The sequence below is a fragment of the Macrotis lagotis genome, chromosome X (assembly GCF_037893015.1).
Source record: "Macrotis lagotis isolate mMagLag1 chromosome X, bilby.v1.9.chrom.fasta, whole genome shotgun sequence".
Taxonomy (NCBI): domain Eukaryota; kingdom Metazoa; phylum Chordata; class Mammalia; order Peramelemorphia; family Peramelidae; genus Macrotis; species Macrotis lagotis.
This window is the reverse complement of record NC_133666.1, coordinates 143,989,237-144,014,672: the sequence shown is the minus strand read 5'-3', so window position 1 is coordinate 144,014,672 and position 25,436 is coordinate 143,989,237. Positions and strand designations below refer to the sequence as shown.

The 25,436-nt window shown below is 34.2% G+C and overlaps 1 protein-coding gene across 4 annotated transcripts in view; it reads right to left on the bottom strand.

Annotated features, from left to right (window-relative positions):
* USP22 (ubiquitin specific peptidase 22) overlaps window positions 1-25,436 on the bottom strand; it is a 243,091-nt gene that overhangs the window by 139,632 nt on the left and 78,023 nt on the right. For all 4 annotated transcript variants that reach the window (XM_074208534.1, XM_074208531.1, XM_074208532.1 and 1 more), the window contains exon 2: window positions 10,179-10,311. In XM_074208534.1, the coding sequence (XP_074064635.1) occupies window positions 10,179-10,290 (112 nt within the window). In that variant the 5' untranslated portion in view covers window positions 10,291-10,311. The remainder of the gene's footprint in view (window positions 1-10,178; window positions 10,312-25,436) is intronic.

The following is a 25,436-nucleotide window of genomic DNA, read 5'->3' as shown; positions in this document are numbered from 1 at the left end:
TTTGTGGTGGCAAAGAATTGGAAATCCAGTAAATGTCCTTCAATTGGGGAATGGCTTAGCAAACTGTGGTATATGTATGTCATGGAACACTATTGTTCTATTAGAAACCAGGAGGGACAGGATTTCAGGGAAGCTGGGAGGGATTTGCATGAACTGATGCTGAGTGAGATGAGCAGAACCAGAAAAACACTGTACACCCTAACAGCAACATGGGAGTGATGTTCAACCTTGAAGGATTTGTTCATTCCATCAGTGCAATAATCGGGAACAATTTTGGGCTGTCTGCAAAGGAGAGTACCATCTGTATCCAGACACGGAGATGTAGAGTTTGAAAAAAGTTCAAAGACTGTTCCCTTTAATTTAGAAAAACACGGAAATCTTATTGTCTGATCTTGTTACCTCTTAGACTTCTTGTCTCTTCTCTAAGAATATGATTTCTCTCTCATCATACCCAATCTGGATCAAGATACAACATGGAAACAAAGTAAAGACTGACGGAGTGCTTTCCGTGGGGGGGTGGGGGGAGGGAAGCAAGATTGGGGGGAAAATTGTAAAACTCAAATAATATTTTTAATAAAAATAAATTTTTACAAAAACCTACCTCTACAGGTAGAAAAAGAAGCCTTAGCAATTCCTGGCTGATATATAATGTCTCAAAAATTGGGAACTGTATTTTTTTAAAAGTTATGGCCCATGGAGGCTAGGTGGTGCAGTGAATAGAGCGCCGGCCTTGGAGTCATGAGTACCTGAGTTCAAATCCGACTTCAGACACTTAATAATTACCTAACCGTGTGGCCTTGGGCAAGCCAATTAACCACATTGCCTTGAAAAAAATCTAAAGAAAAAAGTTACGGCCCATTTCCTACATTTAAGATGTAAATAACCTCATAATACTATAGCACATACTTATTGTAATTTCATTTTATTCCATAATATCTTAGAACGAAATCAACTACAATTATAGGATTTGATAATTTCAAGAGTTTTGGAAAACTAGATTTAATAGTCTCCTTAGATTCCATTAAGTCTTTTTAATCCTATGACTATAGAAAATGAATTCTGTAATAAGAAGTTGTCTTTTTCCTGGTTTCTCTAGCAATGTACTTATCACAAATTGGGAGGAAAGGGGTGGGAGCACATTAAGAATATATTCTTAACAATGTAAAAGCTGCCTTCTGTGTGCAGTGGGGGAAGGGAAGTGAGATTAGGAGGAAAAATAGTAAAATTCTAAATAAATAAATAAATAAATTTAAACAAAAAAAGACTATATCCTGCCACTATATCATAAATTCCTGCTTATGGAGAAGGACAAACTGGAATAGCAGTAGCTGGGTTAGACAGCTTAACTTAAGGAGTTCTGAAGTTCAAGTAGGGCTAAAGTCAATCATACACTCCACAGTAAAGCTGACACAAATATGGAAAAACAGGGACATCAGAAAAACAGAATTGGTGAAAGCCTTAAGACAATCTGTCGGAATTGGGCTTGGAAGTGGCCACTGCACATATAATGAAGTTGAGATAGGAAGGGCCAGTGTGAAAAAACATACAAAAAAAAAAGAATATTTTATGAGATAACATTTAGAGATTTAAGACTTGAATAAAAATCATAAATGACATTCTGGTAAAAGGGGAGAAAGAAAGGAAACACCACTATAATGGGAAGAAGACATTAGGAAAGTGTGGGAGGAAATATTAATCTGTTTTCCCACTGGAAAATTGCTACACAAGTATTTATGACATCTAGTTATTTAGTTGTGTCCTACTCTTCGACCTCATTTGGGGTTTTCTTGGCAAATATATTGGAGCGGTTTACGAAGGCAAACAGATGCTAAGTGACTTGTCCAGAGTCACTCTAAGGCAGAATTTGAACTCAGATCTTCCTGAGTCCAGGCCCAGTGCTTATCCACTAAGCCACTTAGCTGTCTCCAAAGTATTTATAATACTATATAAAGTATTTGTAATACTCTATATAAATACTCTAAAGTATTTATAATACCAAGCGGCTATGAGACATTTTCAACTAGACATCTCAAACTCAACATATCCAAAAACTGAACTCTTTTTTTCCCCATCCCTTGACACTCTTCCTAAATTCTTTATTATTGGAGAAGTCCTAAATTCTTTTTTTTAGGTTTTAGGTTGTGTTTCTTTTTTTGTTGCAATTATTAAGTGTCTGAGACCGGATTTGAACCCAGGTACTCCTGACTCCAAGACTGGTGCTTTATCCACTATGCCACATAGGCGCCCCCTAAATTCTTTATTATTGGAGAAGTCACCATCATTCTGCCACTGAAGCTAACCTTAGCATTGTCCTAGACTACTCATTCACTTTCATACCTATTATCCAAAGTCTTTTCTACCTTCACACCATCTTTCAAATACCTATATCTATATTCCATTAAATCACACTTGGACTATTGCAATAGCCTGATGCTGGGGTTCCCTGCCTCAAATCTCTGAATCCTATATTATGTGAAACAATAATACTTGTAATTTTTCACTTTACTTTCAACATTCAGAGCATCAGAATATTAATAGGAAAAATATACAGTGAGAGTGGAACATTTATAATTATCTTTATCAAATTAAAAAATCCTCACCTGACTTTTAAAGCATCATCATCTCCTGAAAGAATGTTCCTTGAGGGCAGCTAGGTGGCACAGTCAATAAAGCACCGGCCCTGGAGTCAGGAGTAACTGGGTTTAAATCTGGTCCTCAGACACTTAATAATTACCTAGCTGTGTGGCCTTGGCCAAGCCACTTAACCCCATTTGCCTTGCAAAACAAAAGAAAAAAAAATACTATCTGATACTAACTGTGGATACTCCAGATCCACAAAATCAGATTTAAACTAATTAGCTTAGGAATACAAGTCAAAAAGGGTTTATTTGCCTTAAAATTCTTTTAAGGATTTCAGAAACAAAACAAAAACACAAGTCACTTGGTTTTATAAAACCACATTCAAAAGGTTTACTAGCCAGGTTGAATTTTTACTCTGTGTAGTAGGGCTGTTTTCAGATATGACTTGATTCATTGATTTTATAAATCTATGTAATAATTTTAGAGATTTTACCATATTTTAGTCAGCATAAGCTGACTTTCCAACAGTGTATTATACCACAATGTTCCCAAAAGACTAAATACACTTTTTAATTATACTAGTTAAAGCTACATCCTCAGCTACTTTCACTAAGTTTCCTTTCTTTCTAACATGACAAGTTAAAAAAAAAAATATATATATATATATCACATTAGACTTTTTTAGACCGGGTCTCTTCTGCCAGTATTTAAATAAACAAATAAGTTCTATAGTCAGAGAATAAATTCAAGATTTGCAAACTGGCACTCTATATCAGGTCAATATAAATCTCAAAACTAAAAACAAAGATTTTTCCCAGTTTCTGTACTCTCAGACACTTACTAATTATCTAGCTGTGTGGCCTTGGGCAAGCCACTTATGCCCTTTTCCCTTGCAAAAAACCAACAAATAAATAAACAAACAAATAAATAAATAAATAAATGATAGTGCAATAAGAAATAGTGTGTTAAACAATGAGGAAAGTCTTCTGGACCCAGGGGTTAAAAGGTCTGTATTCTAGTATTGGTTATTCTGCTATTTGGCAATATGAGTTTAGTTAAGCAAAGTGAAACATTTTTTGTTTTGTTTTTGCAAGGCAATGGTCAAATGACTTTCCCAAGCTAACACAGGTAAGGAAATACCCAGGGCTGGTGCTCTATGCACTGCACCACCTAGCTGCTACCCAAGACCATACTTTCTTGAAATTCTGATTCAGGTAGAAAATGAGGGGTCTTTTGAAACTCACATTCTCTGTATAAAATATATTTGCTTTTGATAGTCACTTCATTTTTTATTTACTGGTGAAAGGAAAATGAAGCTTAATGTGATTTTAACATCACTGATATGAATACTCCAACACCATCAAAATCTTTACTCATTATTCTATCTTCTAAAGTTTAAGTCACTCTACATTAATTTGATATCTCTAATGATTCTTTACACACCACTGGATTGTATATACCACTGTTTACAATTCAAATAAACTCAACAAACCTTTATTAGGCACTCCTTACAACTTAAAGTTACCACTGTGATAGGAAAAAGAAAGAAAAAAGAAAAAGAAAATAATCCCCACTCTCCAGAAACTTACATTCAAAAGGAAGAATGCAGCATGTTCAAAGATAATCAGAGACAAAGATATTAATGGGGAGAGATTACTAACTAGAGGAATTTAGAAGGCCTCAGTTAAGAAGAAGGCCCTTTAAGTATACTTAAAAGGGAATCTAAGGACTATATGGTACAAAGGTGAGCAAAGAGCATATTCCAGACATGGAGTACTATCTTCAAAAAGGCATTAATATAGGAGATGGATTATGAAGTACAGGAAACATCAAAATATCTGACCAAAATGGAGAGTATGTAGAGGGGAATGATATAAAGTAAGACAGGAAAGGTAGGTAAGTAGAAACTTCTATGTCTCAGGTTAAGGAAATTTTTATTTTATCTAAGAAGTAATAATAAAGAGCCAATGAGAAGCTCTAAGTTAGAAGACTGGCAAAAAGTACAACTCTGCTTTAAGAAAAGCAATTTGGCAATCATGTGAAGGATGGAATATAATATAAATAGTCATTCAGCAAGTATTACACCCTTTACCACTTATCCCTCTAAGATTCATCCATGATATTCTCAGAAAAGACATTTCTGTGATTTTCCTTAAAAACCTCAAAAACACTGGGAAAAATTACAAACTACATTTAAAGAAATAGTTAATAATTTTGTCTCTGCCATAAATCAGACCAGGGTACTTAAAGAATCAATTTAAAAATTAAAATGTCAAGCTACAAAAATGTTTAGATTAGAAAACAACACTATATCCTAAGAATGTAGAAAAATGTAAAGAAATATAGAAAAAAAATCTATCAATATACCAATCTTCATAGGAACTTTATAACAAAACTTAAACACTATGTGTCTATCAACTAGCAAATGACTGAACAAACTATATCTAAATGTAATAGAAAAAAATGCTGCTTTTCAAGAGTGACACAGATAAAAATAAATCTGGAAAGATAGGTATAAAGTACTCCAAATTTATAAAATAGTAAATGTATAAAAAAGAAACCAAGGAAAAATACAAACAACAGAAAGCAAAGAAATAAATGATCAAGATATTTGTTATTAATTTTTTTAACAAAATTAACAGATTACAAAATAAAATGAATGGAATTTAAAACTTAGAATTTTACATATGAGCAATCATACATTAGATATTCTTTAGTTTTAATTCAACTTATTCACCTGAATGCTTGTTGACATACCAAGTCAAGAATAAAATAGGATATATATTCTTTTAAATAGCATAAAGGCAAATGAAAATCTCACATGAGAAATATGCCCTCTAGTGGAAAAGTATTTACTTCTCATGTGAGTATGTAGTAGAATCAAAGAATGTGCTATATGAGATTGGTATTTCACTGTTAAATCTTTTAAGCACTACATTCATTTTGATGCATCAGATCAAGCTTTAATTGATGATGCTTCCATGATTCTCACCAGTAATATAGTTTGTTTCCACAGTAGCTATTTTAAGTAAAAACAGAAGGTTCATTTTTATTTTTGAGGCGGGTATATATGAAAATTCTAAGTAATTGACATACCACTGAAATTGACAAATGAAAATAATGGCATACTTTGTGGGCAAAATAGCACTTACAATTTTAAAGTTAAAAAAATCTTGTCAAGAAAAAATATTAGGCTATGTTGGATGGGCAACTTTGGAGGGAAAAAAGAAAACAGATAATGAGGTAGCAGAAAAAAAAGAAAATTCCTGATGTTTCCCAAGGTAGTGGGTACTCAGATGGTAACATCAGCTGAAATATAGAAAAATTCTTAAAAGCCAGCTTCAGAGAGCAGTTTTGCTTTAGTTTCCATGGCAACTAACATCAGACCAGCAGAAAGTGGGTGATTTGTAAAAGTCACAATTTAAAAATATAGTTATTTTTCAAAGCACTACATCCTTTCTTGTAGAAAGCAGAGATGACAAGCTAGAACTGAGTTGCTAAAGGGTTTCAGTTATATTAAACTATTCATTTTTTTAAACAAGTCACAGGTGGTTTTTTTTTTTTGCTGAAAATTTCCTTACATAAAATTAAAAATAGGCTTTATATTTCACATTAAATCTCAATGCAATATGATGAAATAACTTTAAGGTTTTAAGCATGAAGTTATCGAATTCTATTACTGCCTTATGCTATTGTACTGCCCTTCAATCTAGTCTGCAATGACTCCCGTGGAGGCAGGTTCTTTTTCCATAATAATCAAAGAGACTGAATCCCAATAGACAAATTATGCTAACAAAAAGCCTAAAATAAAAAATGGACAGGAATTCTGAAGACTGTCCTCCAAACCATGGTTCTGCAGTATGGCTAGAAGCCACAGATGAAAAATGTACATGGGCAGGCTGCTGGCTAAAGATCCGCATCAATGAACCACTGAAGCATCAATATTATAAAGCCCTATTTGAAAAACAAACATCTAAAGACGAACTACTATCTGCTGTTAGTGAAAATCCTAATGGAAGCAATTTTCCATTCATAATATACTTCTTAAAAAGTACATCAGGATAAACACTGAGGTATGGTCAAGACAATGTAGTTTTTTGATTACTGTCCCACAAAGAACACTGGTTGGCTCCTTTCTTGTTACTGTGGAATCTTCTTTTTTCTCATTGGACTCAAACTTCTTACATTCAAAGGTCTAGCACATCAATCTGCTTTGCTAATGAAGACAGGAACTTTCATCTCCTTCCCACTACATGTGTGCCAAGATGATGAATGTGCAAAGAATAGAAAAGTTGAAATCATCATAAGCAATCTGATTCAGAAGGAAAGAATCAGTACTAGAATTCAGAAATCAACTTTGGAAGTCATTTTGCATTCTTATAAAAAAAAAGTAAGAGAAGATAAGATTTTCTAAAATTAAATTCAGCATTTTTTATCTCAGTCATCATTGAGTAGATGAATGACCTGTTATAAAATTTTTAATATTTTACTTGCATATTTTAAATCTTATTAAGATACCCTCAGGTCTAACAAAACAACAACAACAAAAAAAGGCTGACACAACATGTAGCCAAATAAATGATCCTGTTAATATGAGAACAACCTGTTTCAGACAGCTTTAAATCTGAAGTTCAGATGTCTCAAAGTATACCACTTCCTTTCCCTCATCATCATATTTCTGTAACAAAGGCCTGTAGGATAGACACTAAGATGTGAATTAACAGGAATTTGCTGACTGATATAGTACATTTTCATAATATCTAGGACTCACATAGTGCTTATAGAAAAGCTTATGCAAAGTAAAAGAATGCCCTTAGAAAACCCAAAATCAAGAACATATATTGTCTAACCCAAAAACCACCAAAAGCTTCCTTCCTCTAGCATACTACAGTTCATCAGATGAGGGAGGGCATAGACCATAGAATCTTTGGGTAGCCTCCCATACTTAAACTAAAGTCCTTTCAAACTCCTTGAATATGTATCTATACTCACTGCCTCTCCTTTCACTTATTTCTCAACCACTTGAAATCTGGCTTTCAACCTTATCACGTAACCAGAACTTGTGTCTCCAAAATTAACAACAATTACTTAATTGCCAAATACAATAAATAATTTTCCCCCTTCAATCGTGTTTCTTAACTTTTCTGCAGCCTCAATACCATACTCTCCTCTTGGCTACTGTTTCTGTTTTCCTTCCATTGGATCGGACTCTACTTCTGTCCCTTTTTTAGATCATGATCTATATTCTACCCCCCAACTCTGGATTTTCCACAAGTATCTATCCTAATTCTTTTCCTCTCTCTCTCTACATGCTCTCAGTGACTTCAACAGCTCCCATAGGTTCAATGGGTACAGGAGACTCATATTTGTCACACTTGTCACCCATTTCCCTCAACCTCATAGAATCTCTCTCTTCCTTCAAGAAGCAACTAAGAAACAACCTTCGATAATCTTGATTTCCCGTTCCTCTCAACTACTAATGGCTCCTCCATCCAACTAACATATTTATCTACTTTGTATTTATTTGCATTTATTCTATATGCTTAAAATATCTTTATTGTCTCTTTCATTAGAAGATAAACTTTTGCAAGTAGGGACTGTTTCATTTATTCAAAATGTCCCCCCAGTACCTAACAGAATGCCTGACACATAGAAGTCGCTTAATAAATGTTTGTTGATTGTTAGTTTTAATACTCAGGTTTGCACCCTCAGACTCATCCTTCCTACTTTACCCCACACATATTCAATCAGTTGCCAAATTAATCTCTGGCATCCATTCAGACAGCTACCATGAGAGTATTCCCACAAAAGAGTTTAAAAAAATGCCTAAGATTAATATATCACAATGTAATCGATGTCTCTGGATTTCCATTTTCTTCCTTTATTCCAATATTCATTTCTCTACCCCTCCACAGAGAAGTACTTCACTTTGACAATATTATAATGTCAACAACACACAAATTTGCTCAATTTGTCCTCTGCATCCTCTATGAAATCCTGTAACTCATTAATTTGGCTAGAATTCAACTAACTTCTTGAATATATTTCTCAACTACTAAAAGCTGTCTACTTCTTGAATATCTTGGTGTATACAGCTAAGAGAAGTTAGGTGGTACAAAGGTCAGGAGGATCTGTTCCAGTATGTGACCCTAGACAAGAAATTCAACCTATTTGCCTCACCTGGAAAATGGGCAAGCCACTTATCCCCATTTGCCTTGCAAAAAAAAAAAGAAAACAAAATACTATCTGATACTAACTGTGGATACTCTAGATCCACAAAATCAGATTTAAACTAATTAGCTTATGGATACAAGTTAAAAAGGGTTTATTTGCCTTAAAATTCTTTTAAGGATTTCAGAAACAAAATAAAAACAAAAACACAAGTCACTTGATTTTATTAAACCACATTCAAAAGGTTTACTAGCCAGGTTGAATTTTTACTCTGTGTAGTAGGGCTGTTTTCAGACATGACTTGATTCATTGATTTTATAAATCTATGTAATAATTTTAGAGATTTAACCATATTTTAGTCAGCATAATGCTGACTTTCCAACAGTGTATTAGACCACAATGTTCTCAAAAGAAGACTAAAAACATTTTTAATCATAGTAGTTAAAGCTACATCTTCAGCTACTTTCACTAAGTTTCCTTTCTTTCTAACATGACAAGTTAAAAAAAATATATACATGTCACATTAGACTTTTTTAGACCAGGTCTCTTCTGCCAGTATTTAAATAAACATAAGTTCTCCTAAGAAGAGACAAAGAATTTTTAAGTAGCTATAGTCAGAGAATAAATTCAAGATTTGAAAACTGGCAGTCTATATCAGGTCAAGATAAATCTCAAAGCTAAAAACAAAGATTTTTCCCAGTTTCTGTACTTTTAACACACCATAGAAACTGAAAATGAAGGTGCAATTATCTAAAAGAATATATTAGTGCTACCAACAGGCATATTAAATGTGAAATTTGCTATTTTTCTTGAAGCCATATGAAGGCACCATGTTCCTTACTGAATCTATATAACTAAAAGCAATAAAGATCTTTTAAATATGTACAACTCAAAATGAACACCAGCAGCTTAAGTGCTGAGTTTTAAAGATTGCTTTCACTGACTCTGATAGCACTAGCCCTCAATTTACAAACTCTAAATGCAAACATCAAGCTTTGATATTTCAGTTGTTTAAAATAATGCAATGAATGTGTTAAAAATTAATTATTTTTTAAAAAATTAGTTCAATAAGTCCCAGGTTGAACCCAATGAACAAATTGCCCTAAGCTGTAGAAAATAGACATTTAAATATTAAAAAGAAATCTGGTAATTTATGACCCATTTCCTCCACTTCTGAACTCTCTTAATTTAATTCAGTATATATTCATGAAACCCTTATATGAAGGGTACAGCATATAATGAAATTAAGTTGAAGTAATGATTTAATGTAGAAAAGTGATTTTTTTTTGTGCAGGGTGGGTGAATTGAGAAATGGTAGCATTATGTAGGAGAATATCAATTTTTCTACTACAGATCAAAAGGAAAGTAAGATTGTGGAGAGAGGAAAAAATAGTCAAGTTTATAGAGATTTTGAGAGGGCAACTTACCCAAGTTATGTCGCTTTGTCTTTGCGTGCTCATGAATATGTTTCTTTGTAAAACAGCCAAAGAAGACACAGTAGAGGCAAGAGTGGAGTCTATTTAAGTGGGCACCACACATATGACAGATGCACGACTTTGCCTGGAAAACACAAGAAAAAAAATCAAAATCATTAAGAAGGAAGAAGAATCCAAACATAAATGATCAGACAAAAGGTTCAAGCAACAGATCTGGAATGAGAATCTTTTACTTAATAATTGAGGATAAATATGAAAAAGGACAATAAACAAAAAGACTTCATTTATTAAAATAGAAATATAATTTCTAAAATGACTTTGAATTTCTCAAAAACAGCAACTCATTAATAGTATTTTAGGGGTAGTTTTGGCAAAGCATTGGGTTAAATGACTTGCTCATGGTTACACAGCTAGGTAATTATTAAGCATCTGAGGCAAAATATGAACTCAGGTCCTCTTAACTCCAGGGTCAGTGCTCTATCTATTGTGCCACTTAGCTGTTCCTCCACTAATAGCATTTACCCCATCATGCTCCTATTCACAAATAGCCAAGATCCAGTTGTCAAGATAAAAGTCACACCACAGATCATTTTATTCAGAGGACAAGCTCTCTAAGTCTCTTACTAGAAACCTTATTTAACATGAAGTAACAATCAAGAGCAACGAAACAAACTATCATAAAAGGACTAAACCATAATTCACAAATCTATACTGCCTTCTGAGTTACTACAAGATTTTCCTCAAAATTTGTGGTTATAAGCAATTCAAATATTATTTTCATTTAAGAGAAGAGAAACTAAGGCTTAAAGTATCTTGGCCTGAGAACTACAAGCCAGACTCATATCCAGAAATTAAAGTCAGGTCCTCCATGGTCATTTTACTACCCCATGATTTCTCTCTAAACACAAAGACTTAAAACAACAGAGCACAGATAGTCATCTGCTGCAAAGGAATCCCTGCACCTCAAAAGATTAAGTACAGTAAAGCAACAGCATTTCATAATAATGACATAAATATATTCACAATTCTTTGTTTAGGAAGTTAGGGAATCTTGCTTTTCGTTTTCTTATTTTATTTTAGACGCTAGATAGATATTTCTAAAAAATTGACACTATTTTGCTTACTTTTTTTATTTAAAACAATGGGATTAAGTGACTTTCACAAGGTCATACAGCTAGATAATTATTAAGTATCTAGGCCACATGTGAACCCAGGTCCTGACTCCAAGGCCAGTACTCGATCCTCTACACCATCTAGCTGCCCCAATTTTAACACTGGCTTAAGTAGCAATATGCTTTACAATAGGGAATACCAACATGGATGAGATCATAGATCCGCTGAAATTTATTTTAATGAGAGAATTCACATGAATTGATGAGCCTATTCCCTAAATTTAGATCCTGATTAATGAGTTATTTCAGATCATAAGCTAACATTTTCATTCTGCTCAGACATTCACTTCCAGAAACACTGCTTTCACTTGTAAATGACTATTGTTAAGAAAATAGTTTAAGCTACAACCTGCATCCCGGTCATACAGTCCTTCCCCAAAAGCCACCAGGAGACAATTAGGAGTACGTTTATGCTATTGTTGGGTTCAGTATCTATATAAACATAATCTCATTAAGCCTTTTCCATTTTCAAGAATCATCCTTGAACTAAAATTCTCTCAGTGTTTGCTTCTGGGTGAATAGAGCTGAACATGATCAAGTTAAAGATTTATGAATTATTTGGATAAATTTTGAATTTAAATAAATTCATGTTAAGTAGCTAGTTTCAAAGAAAAGATATTGAAAACATCTGTTTTAGTAATAGTCTAGGCAGAAAACACCATCCTTTCATCATTTTGCCAAATTCTGCACCTTATACCATTTAAAATCATCTAAACATTCCTCAATGTAACATACTCACTTATCTCTACTGTGTGTGTGTATATGTGTGTGTATCTATGCCTAAACACATATACACATGTCCCTTGTGTTATCACACTTCTGTGCAATTTTTATATCTGTAAACAATAAAACTTAAGCTGTATTTATCTATGATAGAAACAGAATTTAAAAAGCAAGTTGAACTTCTTTCTTATGATGGTTATGGGTTTCAAGCCTGCTTAACGTAAGTCAGTTGTTAATTAGTTGCAAAATTTGAAACAATGGTATAATATGGATTTCCCAAACTTTAGACAATTTACTTTTATTTGAATACCCTTTATATAATAATAATGATAACCTATTACCTAGATTAAAATACATGACTTTATAAAGACCATTCAAAAACTCAGTCCCCTTTAACTGAAAGTTCCAAGTGCCTTTCTTCTAAATATAACACGTGTAATAACAACTACACATCATAACTATATATTTTCTTGTCATAAGAAATGTTCTAAGCTAAAATAATGTCAATGCTAGGAAAAGACTAGGAAAAGAGACACCTTCCTGCTAAAATACAATCAGGAAATCAGCCAGAAACTATCAGCACCAGGGTAAGAAAGGAAGACTGTGAACCAAACAAGAATTTCACCGATAATGTCTTGGGTCTGCCTTTTTAAAAAAAAATTCAATTTATCAGCTTCAAGTCTCAGCTTTATTATCTTAAACTATGAAAAAAGTTGCTGTAGATATCTGACCTGCGGGGGGGGGGGGGGGGGGGGGGGTGGTGATAAGCAGCTGATAAATATCTCATTTGATCCATATAACCCTTGGGTGCTTTTATTTCTCCCAAGACAAATAAAGGTTAAGTAATTTGCCTGGGATCACATACCTAGCAAGTATCTGGAGTTGGATTTGAACTTAGGTCTTCCTGACTCCAAGACCAGTAATCTATCTGCTGTACCACCTCACTGTCATGTGGTCAGTTTGGTGGGAAAATAGCTACAGTATGTGCAGGTCAACAATATCTTAGTAATTTTAAAAACAGTCAACAGTCGATAATAATGGAGCTCATTAAAATATGGAGATATGTAAAGAACTGAAGTTTTGTTACTTCATTTAGTTACAAGTATTAAATGAAGTTTTAATCTCAGAAATTTCATTTTACTGGCATATTACACAAAATACCCAAAACAAATATACCCCCAAACATAAAAGGCATTTCACAATATTTGTGAATATCAAAATTAAATGTAGTATTAAATTAAATGTGGTATAAAATAGAATTTTAAAATACATCTTGTACCTACCTCACAAATTTGTTGTGAGGGTCAAATGAAAACATTTGCAAAACTTTAAGTAGCCAGAGAAATGCCAATTACTTTAAAAAGTCATCATAGTAAATCTACAGCACCTAAGATCTGAGAAGGGCTACTTACTTAATGCCCATCTTTTGGAATATTAAGATCATTATTTGGAGATGTGTAATTGAAAGAAAGTAGTGGTATAAAAGAATTATTCAAGGGCAGGAGGTGATGGGAAAAGGCAGCTCAGATATATCATGAAAAGAATGGATAGGACAAGAAGTCCAAGTGTCACACTAACCACTGTAAAATAACTAACTGAAGGAAAAGAAATTCTCATAACAGATGTATCCTCTATGGAAAATGTACATAAAGTCAGGGACAAGAAAGGACAAAGTGATCATTTGAAGGTGGTACTCACATTGTTGAGAACATAGCTGTTCTGCTTTGGATCTGTGAAATCTAATTATAAAACCTCAAAGACATGATAATGATGCAATGGCAAAAATAACAAGCTGCCTTGTGACTATTAAACATGGATACACTAAGAGAAGGGGATATGTTCAGATCACTAGGGTTCCAGAACTCCCAAGTCAAAGAGAAAATATTACAAGCAGCCAGAAGGACACATTTCAAATATCGTGGAGCTGCAGTCAGGATCACACAGGACTTAGCAGCAGCTACATTGGAAGCTCGTAGGGCTTGGAATACAATATACCGGAAGGCAAAAGAGCTTAGAATGCAGCCAAGAATGAACTACCCAGCAAGGATGAATGTCCTCTTCCAGGGAAAAAGATGGACTTTCAATGAACCAGGGGAATTTCAAAGGTTCCTTTTGGAATGGCCAGAGCTGAACAGAAGGTTTGATCTTCAAATACAGGGCTCAGGTGAAGCATGGAAATTGGAGGAGAGGGGGGAAATATGAGGGACTTAATGAGGATGAACTGCATGTATAGAAAAATGATACTGATAATATTCATATGAACCATCTCAGTTAATAGAGCAGGTAGAGGGAGCTTTTATAGTTGAAGCACAGGAGAAAGCTGAATTTGAACATAAAATATGGTGTAAAAATGGAGTCAACAGGAAAAAAGGGAAATGGAAAGGGAGAAAGAAAAAGGAGAGGGGGGAATAGGCCAAGATATTTCACATAATAAGATTTTTTTTATTACAATGAGCTATTGCAATGATATGGAAGGGGGGAGGCAAGGGGGAATGAGGGAACCTTTGCTCTCATCAGAGATGGCTAGGAAAGGAAACAGCAAATATACTCAATGGGGTATAGACATCTGGAGTAAGAAGGAAGGGGGAGCAGGGGGAAGGGGTGGGGATGTGAATAAAGCAGGAGAGGATGTACCATGGGGGGACAGTGTTCAGATATAACACATTTTTTTTTACTTCCTGCAAGGGGCTGGGATTGGATGGCCTGCCCAGGACCATAGGGCCAGGTGGATTCTGGGCCTAAGGGGTGGTATGGGGGCTCAGGGCTTCTTGGCCCCAGGACCAGGGATCTGTCTGCTGCGCCACCCATCGACCCTACAGCAAAGTCAGAGTGAAAGGAGAGAGAAAACATAGTACACGCTAGTGGAGAAATAAGAAAGGAGGGAGTTGCGATCAGCAATGACAACGTTGGAAAAATATGGAAGTAACTTTTGTGATGGACTTATAAAGAATGTGATACACATAATCTTCTAAAGGATTATGTTCCTGGAAAGGTACAAAAAGTCACATATTCCAAAGGCAAAACTATGATTAGTACCTAACTCACCAGTACCAGTTCAATAGTCTTTCTAATAGCAATCAGGGATTTACAAAATATATAAAGATATGATCCAAATACTAAATCATGTTTTAAAACCAAACACATATCCAATGTCAGATATTTCTGGTTCCTATTAGTATAGGCCAAGTTGGAAGCTGGAAGTAAAGGGACCTATAGTCTGAGTCATTCAATTTCCAAACTCAATAAAGCTATTAAATATAAACCAATGCTGAGTCATTTCAGTCAAGGCTACAGCAGAATCCAAAAGCAACTTGACAAACTCTTAGTAATTTATCAACAAAGAGAACTGTTCCTATAAATATTTTAGCTTTTTAAAAATCAACCTTTTCCATATATTCTTTGTTCACCACAGTAGTTTCATCAAATCATTTTCTAAGATGGAAGACTTTAGGGAGTGTCTGTTATTATTTCATTAATTTCCACTATTTTTTCTTTCAAATGTAACCACTAGGTACAACTAATTTAACATTGTACACACTTACAAAGTTAATGCTGTATGTGAAGTTACCTAGCAGTAATGTAGGGTCATTCTTCCTCCAAGTTCTCCATTAGAAAAACTAAGAATTAAGATTCTAGATATAGATTCCTTTATTATTTCCTCTTGGAGGGGGGGAGAATAAAGCTTCCTCTCTGGTCAGATACTTAATCACAGCATTCATATTCCAACAGAAAAAATTCAGACAGTAGTCCTGAAGTCCCAAATCATTTTAGAGATAGAAGGGATCTTACTGATCACCCAAGTTCAACTGCCTCATTTCACAAGTAAGGAAACTGAGGCCCAGAGATGTCAATGACTGTAACAAGTCACACAAAGTGGCAGTCCAGGATTTGAACACAGGTCTTCTAATCACAAATATTTTCTCTTGACTACTCTATTGAAATATGAGTTCCATCTTAACAGGAGTTATTTTCTCTAGCAATAAAAGGGTTATTTCTGGATCACTCGAGCTTTGGTTATCTTACTCACTGTCTACAAGCAGAGCCAGTACCTGAACTCTAGGTTCTTTCAATCATCTTATTTCAATCTCTCCCAAATTTATTTCTTTTTAAACTTTTTTTTTACTTATTTAAGACAATGAGACTAAGTAACTTGCCCAAGGTCACACAACTGGCAATTATTAAGTGTCTGAGGACACATTTGAACTCAAGTCCTCCTGACTCCAGGGTCAGTGCTCTCTATTCATTGTACCACCTAGCTGCCCCTTTCAAATTTATTTCAACAACATTTCTTCTACTATATCGGTTCTTAACTAGGATTTGTTAACTTTAATATTTTTACAAGTATTTCAATAATGCTATATATTGTGTATTTAATAAGCATTTAATACATTCAAAAATATTATTCTGAGAAAGATTTCATCAGACTATAAAAGGGATTGAGGAAACAAAAAAGGTCACGATTCTAGTAAGGCTACTAAATGAGTTTAGTTTCAATGGGTATCACCTTTTCTTTCCTCCAAAAGTCTTGCTTCATTAGTCTCCTGTACCATTTCTGGAGGCAAGTCAGATCAACATTAGGAAACAATGTTGATAATGATTATTGTACAAAAAAAGAGAATGAACAAAGTAACTATCAGCACTTAAATTTAACAGTGTATACTACACCATTCTTCAAAACTATTTAGTAAAGCTACTGGTTCCATAAAAAACCTAGAACACTCAGCACTCAGAAGGAAAGGAATGGGGAGAAGCTGGTGAGAATAAGCTCAATGAGCATTTTAATATAATCTATGATGTAAAAGTGACAACAATTACAGCAATTCTGTCTTATCCCCAATTTCAAGAGAGAAAACCTTTGGAAAGGTAGATAAGATTTCCTCATTGAGTTATCTGTGTATAGACTCTTCCTTGAACACAAGAGATCTGAGGAGACAGCATTTCTTGCCAGCTGTTGCACAAGATTTCAGCATAATTCTTTGTAAATTATCATATGTACTCTGCCCCAAATGGACAATGAGATTAAAGGTCAGTCAACACGAAATGAAATGTCAACATGCTTTTGGAGGTCTACTAACTGTTTCAAAATAAAGTAACCCCTAAAAGACAGTTTGAGTCACATACAAAATGCTAGTTGGGAAATCGATTATTTTCATCTAGGTATATGGATAAGCTGAAATTTATATCCATTTGGATAGATGAATTAACATATGCAAGAAAGCTAATAAAATGATTAATAAATATCAGAATCAGAAATATTGAAGTTCATTTGAATATGCAAAAAGGAGTGTTCTAAAACCATGCTCCATTCTTTAAAAACAGAAAGTAAAAGAAGTAACAGGAAGAAATTAAGAAGAAATATTTATTAATGGTTCTTGTCAGTGAAAAAACAAATTCAGGTATTTCCTCCTACCAAAGGTTAGGAAAGTAATTATAAAAAGATTTAATTTCAATACAATACAATACCCTTTTTATTTCATACCTCCATAAATAAAAATTAACATAAGATAATTTAAGTTTTTACAATGTAACTTAGAGCCCTATAACTAAAATTTGAGAAGGTCTAAAAGGCTGGAGAAACAAACCTAAAAAAGGTACAAAAATGCCCTCCTACTCCCCCTCCCTCCACAAAAGACAGGATTGTTTTAATGTGCAAATTGTAAGGTGATTTAGCTTTATATGTGTTCATCTCTTCCTTGAGTTCTAGCTCTAAGCTTATGACTGTATGATGGACAGAAATTCTATTCTCACTGGATTCAGCATGTACAATTCTACTTCATGGTTGAACCTCACCACTCCACCCAACTTTCTTCTTTCCATATTTCCAGTTATTCAAGAACTTAAATATCCATTCTCTCACAGCCCCCAAATGGGAAAATAACCCCTAGCTCCCAAGACTATTGTGAGAATGAAACAAGGTAAGATATTGAGGTACTTGAAAATTATATCTAGTTATTGTTGATCAGTATAATCCTGGGAGTTGAAGAGATTAAAACTGGAGAAAATCTGTAACACTGAGGTGGTGGGTAACCTGTGAGTAGGGCCCTTGAATGATTGCCACAGTGGGAGAAGTTGAGGGACAAAGGAGAAAACACAATGGGAAAAAGATTTTCATATTAGAAACTAGTAGTCTTTTGGAGGGTTAGGGTAAATTAGGGAATTAGGGAGGAAGAAAATGAGAGAGGAGCAGAGTCTTTTAGACAGTCATGTTTACTCAGGGTTTTTCAGGCTTTCAGATAGCAGAACTGCAGCTACTATCCATAAAAGTATTTTATGCCTGAACAGTCAGTCATAAGTAAACCTTAATAAACTTATCTCTTAGTAGTAGTTGTTGTCTTTTAGTATGGAAGGCAACCAGGACATCAGGGAACAGATCTCAAAACTTGCACATAAGAATGACTTAAAGTGAGGAGCATTGTGCAAAGATACTTATCTCACCCATCCAAGTGAGCCCCTCTGAACTGACATAGTCAGACTAAGATGGTGACATTTTAAGAGTCATGACTTGGGGCGGTTAGTTGGCTCAGTGGATAGAACACCAGCCCTGGAGTCAGGAGTATCTGAGTTCAAATTTGACTTCAAACATTTAATAATTACTTAGCTGTGTGGCCCTGGGCAAGCCACTTAAGCCCATTGCCTTGCAAAAAAACCTAAAAAAAAAGTCATGACTGTCTTATCATCAGGTGGCAAACTTCATCAGGAGCTATCGACAGCAGGGTAAATTAAAGGTATTCCATCTCTCCATACTTTAACAATAGTATCCCACTGGACTGTTTCTATTTATTGAACATCCCCAGCTGGTACCCACGACCAAAAGTGGGAAATGTTCAAAACCAGCAAAATAGCTGCATGATCTTTTAAACTTACCACAATGACAAAACAATCTAGCTCTCAAAATGATGGCAAAAGATTATACAATCATTCTTAAACTTCTAATTTTTTCCTTTAGTTTTTTTTTGTTAAGGAAAAGAAAGGAAATAATAAATTGTACCCTTTCTCATTCATGAGTAGATTAAATTATAAAAGAATTATTTCTTTTTGCATTTGGTAGTTTTGGAGGTTTTTGAAGGAAGATGCATACATTTAGGGATGGGGAGGAGTTTTGTACAAACATCATCATTCCAACCTTTTAACTATCACTGGCTGATGATGTCAGATTTAAGACATGACTGCAGTATGCAGTTAAGTACTGCAGTTTCATTCTTGTCAACCAATGTTATTTGGAAACTAAGGCCAGGCATACATTGTTGTCTGCCCATTCTCTCGGCAATGGTTCACTGTGTTTGTATGTTGTGGTATGTCAAATAACACAGGACTCTAGGTCAAAAGGCTTGTATTTCTTGGATTTATTAAGAACAGTTATGTAACCTTAAGTAAGTCACTTCCTAAATTCTGTCTTAGTTTCCCCTACCTGTGCAACATGGAAATTGGACTACATTAAGTTCAAACTCTATACCATGTAACAATTCCCATGATTTTGGAAATCTGCCCCACTACTGATTTCTGTATGTCTAGAGATAGTACTACCATCTTTTATTATTCAAATCTTTGATTCGTCCACCTTCTGTTCTAATCAGTTGTAAAAATCGTATCATTCCTCCCATCATGCACCATCTCCCACACATATTTCCCCTTCCCTGATTCTCAGCAGAACCCATTCTGGTTTAATGAAGGCCACATCTTAAGCCCTTACTGTATTAATAGCTTCCTAGCTATAGTCAGCACCATTCAAAGTTACCAAAGAACAAACCATTCTTTACGCAGCTACTAAAGAAATCCTTGTAACTCCTCATTCTTAGAGTCATTTCTCTCCTCAAATCATCTATAATCCACCTCCACTAGTAATGCATAAATTCTTGATTCTGATGATAATGAACATGTTGCACAATCTGACCCCAGATTACCTTTTCAGTTTTAATTCATAAAGTCCGTATAATGAATCTTATGTTCTCATCAATTAGTTAGCCATTCCCTAATTCTCATTCTCATCTCTGTTTGTATCTTTCCACACCTCTCAAATATACCTTTACTTAAAATTTGTCCTTCAATATTTTTCTGTTTCTCTCATCTTCCCTAACTGTTAAACGACTTTAGAGCAGGATCTATGTTGTTTTGTTATTGCATCCTCAGCAGCTAGCAGTGGTTTCAATAAATCATCCCTAATAAATGTCTAATAAATTCTTACTTCATACAGTAATCTTTGCTATGAAAATGGAGCAACTTTCCTCTATTTCAAAATTTTCTTGATCTCTTTGTTTGGGGAATAAATATGCCAAACTGCTAAGATCAACAAATTTCATTTTTAAATTTTAATCAATATTTCCAACCCTGAGGTGATCTATAGGCTAAATTAACTTGATAGATTCTGGAATAGATAATATTGCCATCTTAATAATCATTTGTACTACCTAACAATTTGGTGAGTTAGGGAGAGGCAAGCATTTATAATGCAACTCATGGATAAAGAAACAAAGACAGTGAAATAATGGCTCAGTTAGTAAATGGCAGATACCCAGTTTTCCTAATTCTTACTCCAGCACTGTGGAATGAATCTCTATATAAACTATATATACTGTTTCTCTATGCAAACTCTAGCTTCATAGTTCTTTTCAAAGCTCTAATTAAAATTTTACACATACAATAACAATATAAAGAAATCTGATTAAATTATGGAAACTTGGATTGCATCATTCCTTTTTAAAGAAGTAAATAAAGGAAGTTATTTAAATCAAACAAGTAAAATCATTTCATGGGGCTTGCTTAATTATCTCATATCCCAGTGCTTATGAAAAGTTTTCGTAAAAGGACAAAGGTCAACCAATGTGTTAGTATCTATTACATAAAAAAAGAGAAGTTCTGCAAAGAACTGAGTAAGACTTACCAAATTAAATCAGCATATATTGTGAAACATGACTACTTCAATCCAAAAATGGGAATGAGAGAAGAGGGCAAAGAAGGAAAAAAGTAAAAAAAAATACAGTTCAGGGATAAGGAACAAGAAGCCAAAGGATTATAAGACTACATGACTAAACAATCAATCAACAAATATTAATTAGGCACCTCCAACATGCCAGGGGTACTATAGTAATCCTAAAGACACCAGTACAAGAATAAAATAATCCCAACTCCAAGAAGTTTATATTTTTACAGGAACACATACACACACACATACACACATACACACAGACACAAAACTTAATAAGAAGTTATATAATAGTTTGGGAGAACATGCACTAGTAGTTAGGCAATAAGTAAAGACTTCATTAAGAAGATGGTGCTTGATCTGCATCTTAGAGGAAGAGAAGAGATGAATGAATATGGCACTTTCTGATTATTTTCTCAAAGAAATTATTCCCTACACGAAATGTCTCTAAAAATTTAGATAAAAAATTAATTCAAAACTGAAAGAATAAAAATACACCAAGTACAATTAAAACAACTCCAACCTGACTTGCTTAGAAAATCTAATTAAAACTGAAGAATGGGAAATGATAATGCAGGACATCAATGCCAATAAAATCAGTTTCCATAGTCTTAGACTGCAAAGATATGACCTACTTGACAAAAGGAAAGATAACAATAAAAGGCCACATTACATAAAAAATTTTTCATGGAAGAATGGTGGAAGACTACAAACCATATATCTTCATAAAACAGTGAGAAGCAATGGAGTTTTAAAAAAAGCAGATCAAAGAAAACTTGAAAAGAAACTAAACTAATAAGCAAAGCATATTTAGATATGACAGGCATTTAATTATTATCAAATTTAAGACAAATAGATAAAAAACGAGAAAGAAGTAATAAGACTAGAACAAATTTTTCACCATTGAGGTCAAAGGAACAATCACATTTGGACAGTGCTAAGCATGCCTCTTGAGAAAGAGGAAAAAGGACTTAAGAAAGCAATGTCAAAAATAGTTAAACTAAAAGGTTGGGGAGAGAAGAAGACAGCCCATGCTAGAGGTGATACAATTTTGAGGGTACTGAGGGACCAATAACCAAGGTCCAAAGAGGAAAAGATACCAACCAAAGCCAAGAAAAAATATCGAAATTTTTATTATCACTAAAAAAGGCAAGCAAAAGAACATTAGGACATGTTTACTTTCTACTCTATATATCATTTCTACAAGAATAGTCTTCACATGCTTCAAGGATTCCTTTGATGAGGGTTATTTAAAGGGAACAAAAGTAAGATTCTCTCAAGTAATAATCTATATCTACATAATTATGAAGACGACTGAAATTTAAAAATAAGAGATATCACTGTGCTTGTTTCTGGACATTAGAAAATCTGTTTCACAATATAAAGACTGACAAATTGCTTTCTTTGGGGAATGGGGGGAAGGAAGTAAGATGGGGGGGCTAGGTGGCGCAGTGAATAGAGCACTGGCCCTGGAGTCAAGACTACCTGAGTTCAAATCCAGCCTCAGACACTTAATAATTACCTAGCTGTGTGGCCTTGGCCAAGCCACTTAACCCCACTGCCTTGCAAAAAAAATTAAAAAATAAAAAAACCAAAAAATAAAAATAAAAATAAAAATAGTATCTGCTGGCCAAAAAGAATATTTTAAAGATCCAGGGAACAGTCCAAACTGAAAAGAGATTCTGCATAGGGGGTGGCATTCCCTTCAAAACTTTTGCCATGGAGTTATCATAAAGAATGTGATCCACCCGCGACAGAGTTGTTGGTGTTGGAACAAAGACTCAAGCACATTTTTTATTATTATTTTGGGGGGGGGGGTGCAGGGCAGATGGGGCTGGGTAGCCTGCCTGTCACCGCATAGCAGGGTGACCTTTGGGTGTCTGAGGCCGGATTTGGACCCGGGTGCTCCTGGCTCAAGGGCCAATGCTCTATCCGCCACCCAGCCACCACTACTATTATTATTATTTTATTTTATTTTGGGTCTTTTTTTCTTTTTTTTTTTGATTTTTGCAGGGCAGTGGGGTTCGGGTGGCTGGCATGTCATACAGCTGGGTGATTGTTGGGTGTACAGGGCCGTATGTGGGCTCAGGTGCTCATGGCTCCAGGGCTGGTGCTCCATCCATTGCGCCACCTGGCCATACCTACAATTATTACTATTATATTTTTAATTTTAATTTTTTTCTCTCCCCTTTACTTTATCGCTCAAGCAAGTCTATATTTATGGGGGAGGGGGCATTTTGTTTACTCTTAAACAAGAATATTTTATTAATGTAAAAAATTGTACAAAATGAGAATAAATATTAAATTTAAAAATATTATACAGGAAAAACAAAAAGACGGTCAGGCAAGGATGTGCTGTGGTCTTTATTATCCAAAAAAATTAACACTGGAAAAATAACTGCTGTTGCTGTTGACAGATGACATTTTCATATATATATATATATATATATATATATATATATATATATAAAATTACTTTCAGATTTGCAAATCATTTTATCAACATTATCTAATTTGATTTACACAACACCCCTGAAAAGAAATAGTTATTATTTATATCATCAGTTTACAGATAGGAAAGTAGAGGCTCAATTAAGCGACATGCCTAAGGGCATGTCTGAAAATAAGGATTTCTGACTCCAAATTTATAAAATACAAGGTATCACTAGACAGAAATTAAGCTGCTGTCAAGGAATAAAAGCAGAACATTAGAATGGAAAAAGTTCTCATATAAGCCGTTCTTACTTTTTGAACCAGTCCCTCACAGTTTACATGTAACTAAGACAAGATTGGTCCTCTGGTTTCTTGACTTTTTACTGACACATGCATCAATTTATTATTCCCATAATGCAGTGTTACTCTGCTACTATCAAGAAGAAGAAATTTGCAAACTATTTTCTTTACAATATATCCATGAAGCAGTTGTATTATTCCAATTCTTTTTAGATGAAAAAACCAAGAACATTAAGTGATTTGCCAGTGATCATCTTTGCTAAGTATATGGAACGGAAGATCAGATTCAGATCTGCTAAATTCAACACTCCACTGATTTCATGCTGCATGATCTCATTTCTACTGATAGATGAAATTTAACCATTCACACATAATTTTATTTGTTTTCACAATAAGAAAGTGGAAAACAGATTAAAAGGCAAGCAGAAGAAAATACAAAAAAAAAAAAAAATACAAAGGATGTAATCCAGCCTTACTAGATTAGGTACAAAAGAAAAAGTAGTATATGACAATTATAATCTATTGTTTGATAAACCCAAATAGTTTATTTCCTGAGCTAATAACTCAATATTTGACAAAAACTGCTGGAAAAACAGGAAAAGAATATTGCAAAATTTAGGTATAGACCAATACCTCACACACTATACTAAGATGAGGTTAAAATGTAACACGATTTAGACATAAAGGGAGATACCACAAGATAAACAGGAGAACAAGTAATAGTTTACCTGTCAGATATATGGACAGGGAAGAGTTTATGACAAAAACGAAGGAAAACATTAGAAAATTACTAAATTAAAGAGGTTTTGCACAAATAAAATCAATGCAACCAAAATTAGAAGGAAGGTAGAAAGCTGGGAAACAATTTTTACAGTTAGTGTTTCTGATAAAGCCACATTTCTAAAATATATAGAAAACCGAGTCAAATTTACAAGAATGTAAGTCAATCCCCAAGTGATAAACAATCAAAGGATATGAACAAGCTGTTGTTAGATTAAGAAATTAAAATATCAATAGTCATATGAATAAATGCAAATTAAAACAACTATGAGGTACCATCTCACACTTATCAGATTGTCTAATATGACAAAAAAGAAAATGACAAACGAGGGGATGTGCGAAAAGAGACACAAATGCACGACTGGTGAAGTTATGAACTGTTCCAACCATTCTAGAGAACAACCAGGAGTAATGCTCAAAAGGCATTACTACATACATTTTGATCCACTAATACTACCTCTAAGTCTGCATCCCAAACAAATCATAAAAAAAGGAGAAAAGAACCACAAGTACAAAAATATTTATAGCAGCTATTTTTATACTGGTAAAGAATTGGAAATTGAAAATATGTCCATCAGTTTAAGAATAGCTGCTAGCTACAAGCAGGTAGATTTCAGAAAAATCTGCAAAGACCCACAGAAACTAATGCTAAATGAAGTGAGCATAACCAGAAAAACACTTCACATTAAAAACACTGGATGATGACCAACTATGATAGACTTAGTTCTTCTCTGCAATATAATGATTAAAAATAATAGACAAATGATAAAAATAAAGAACTTTAAAACTCTTGTGACAGAAAATGGCATCCATATTCAAAGAAAGAACTATAACATGAATCCAGCCCATAGCACACTATTTTTACTTTTTTAAAAATTGGTTTTATGTTTTTTCCCTTTCTCATTTGTTGCCTTTTATTCT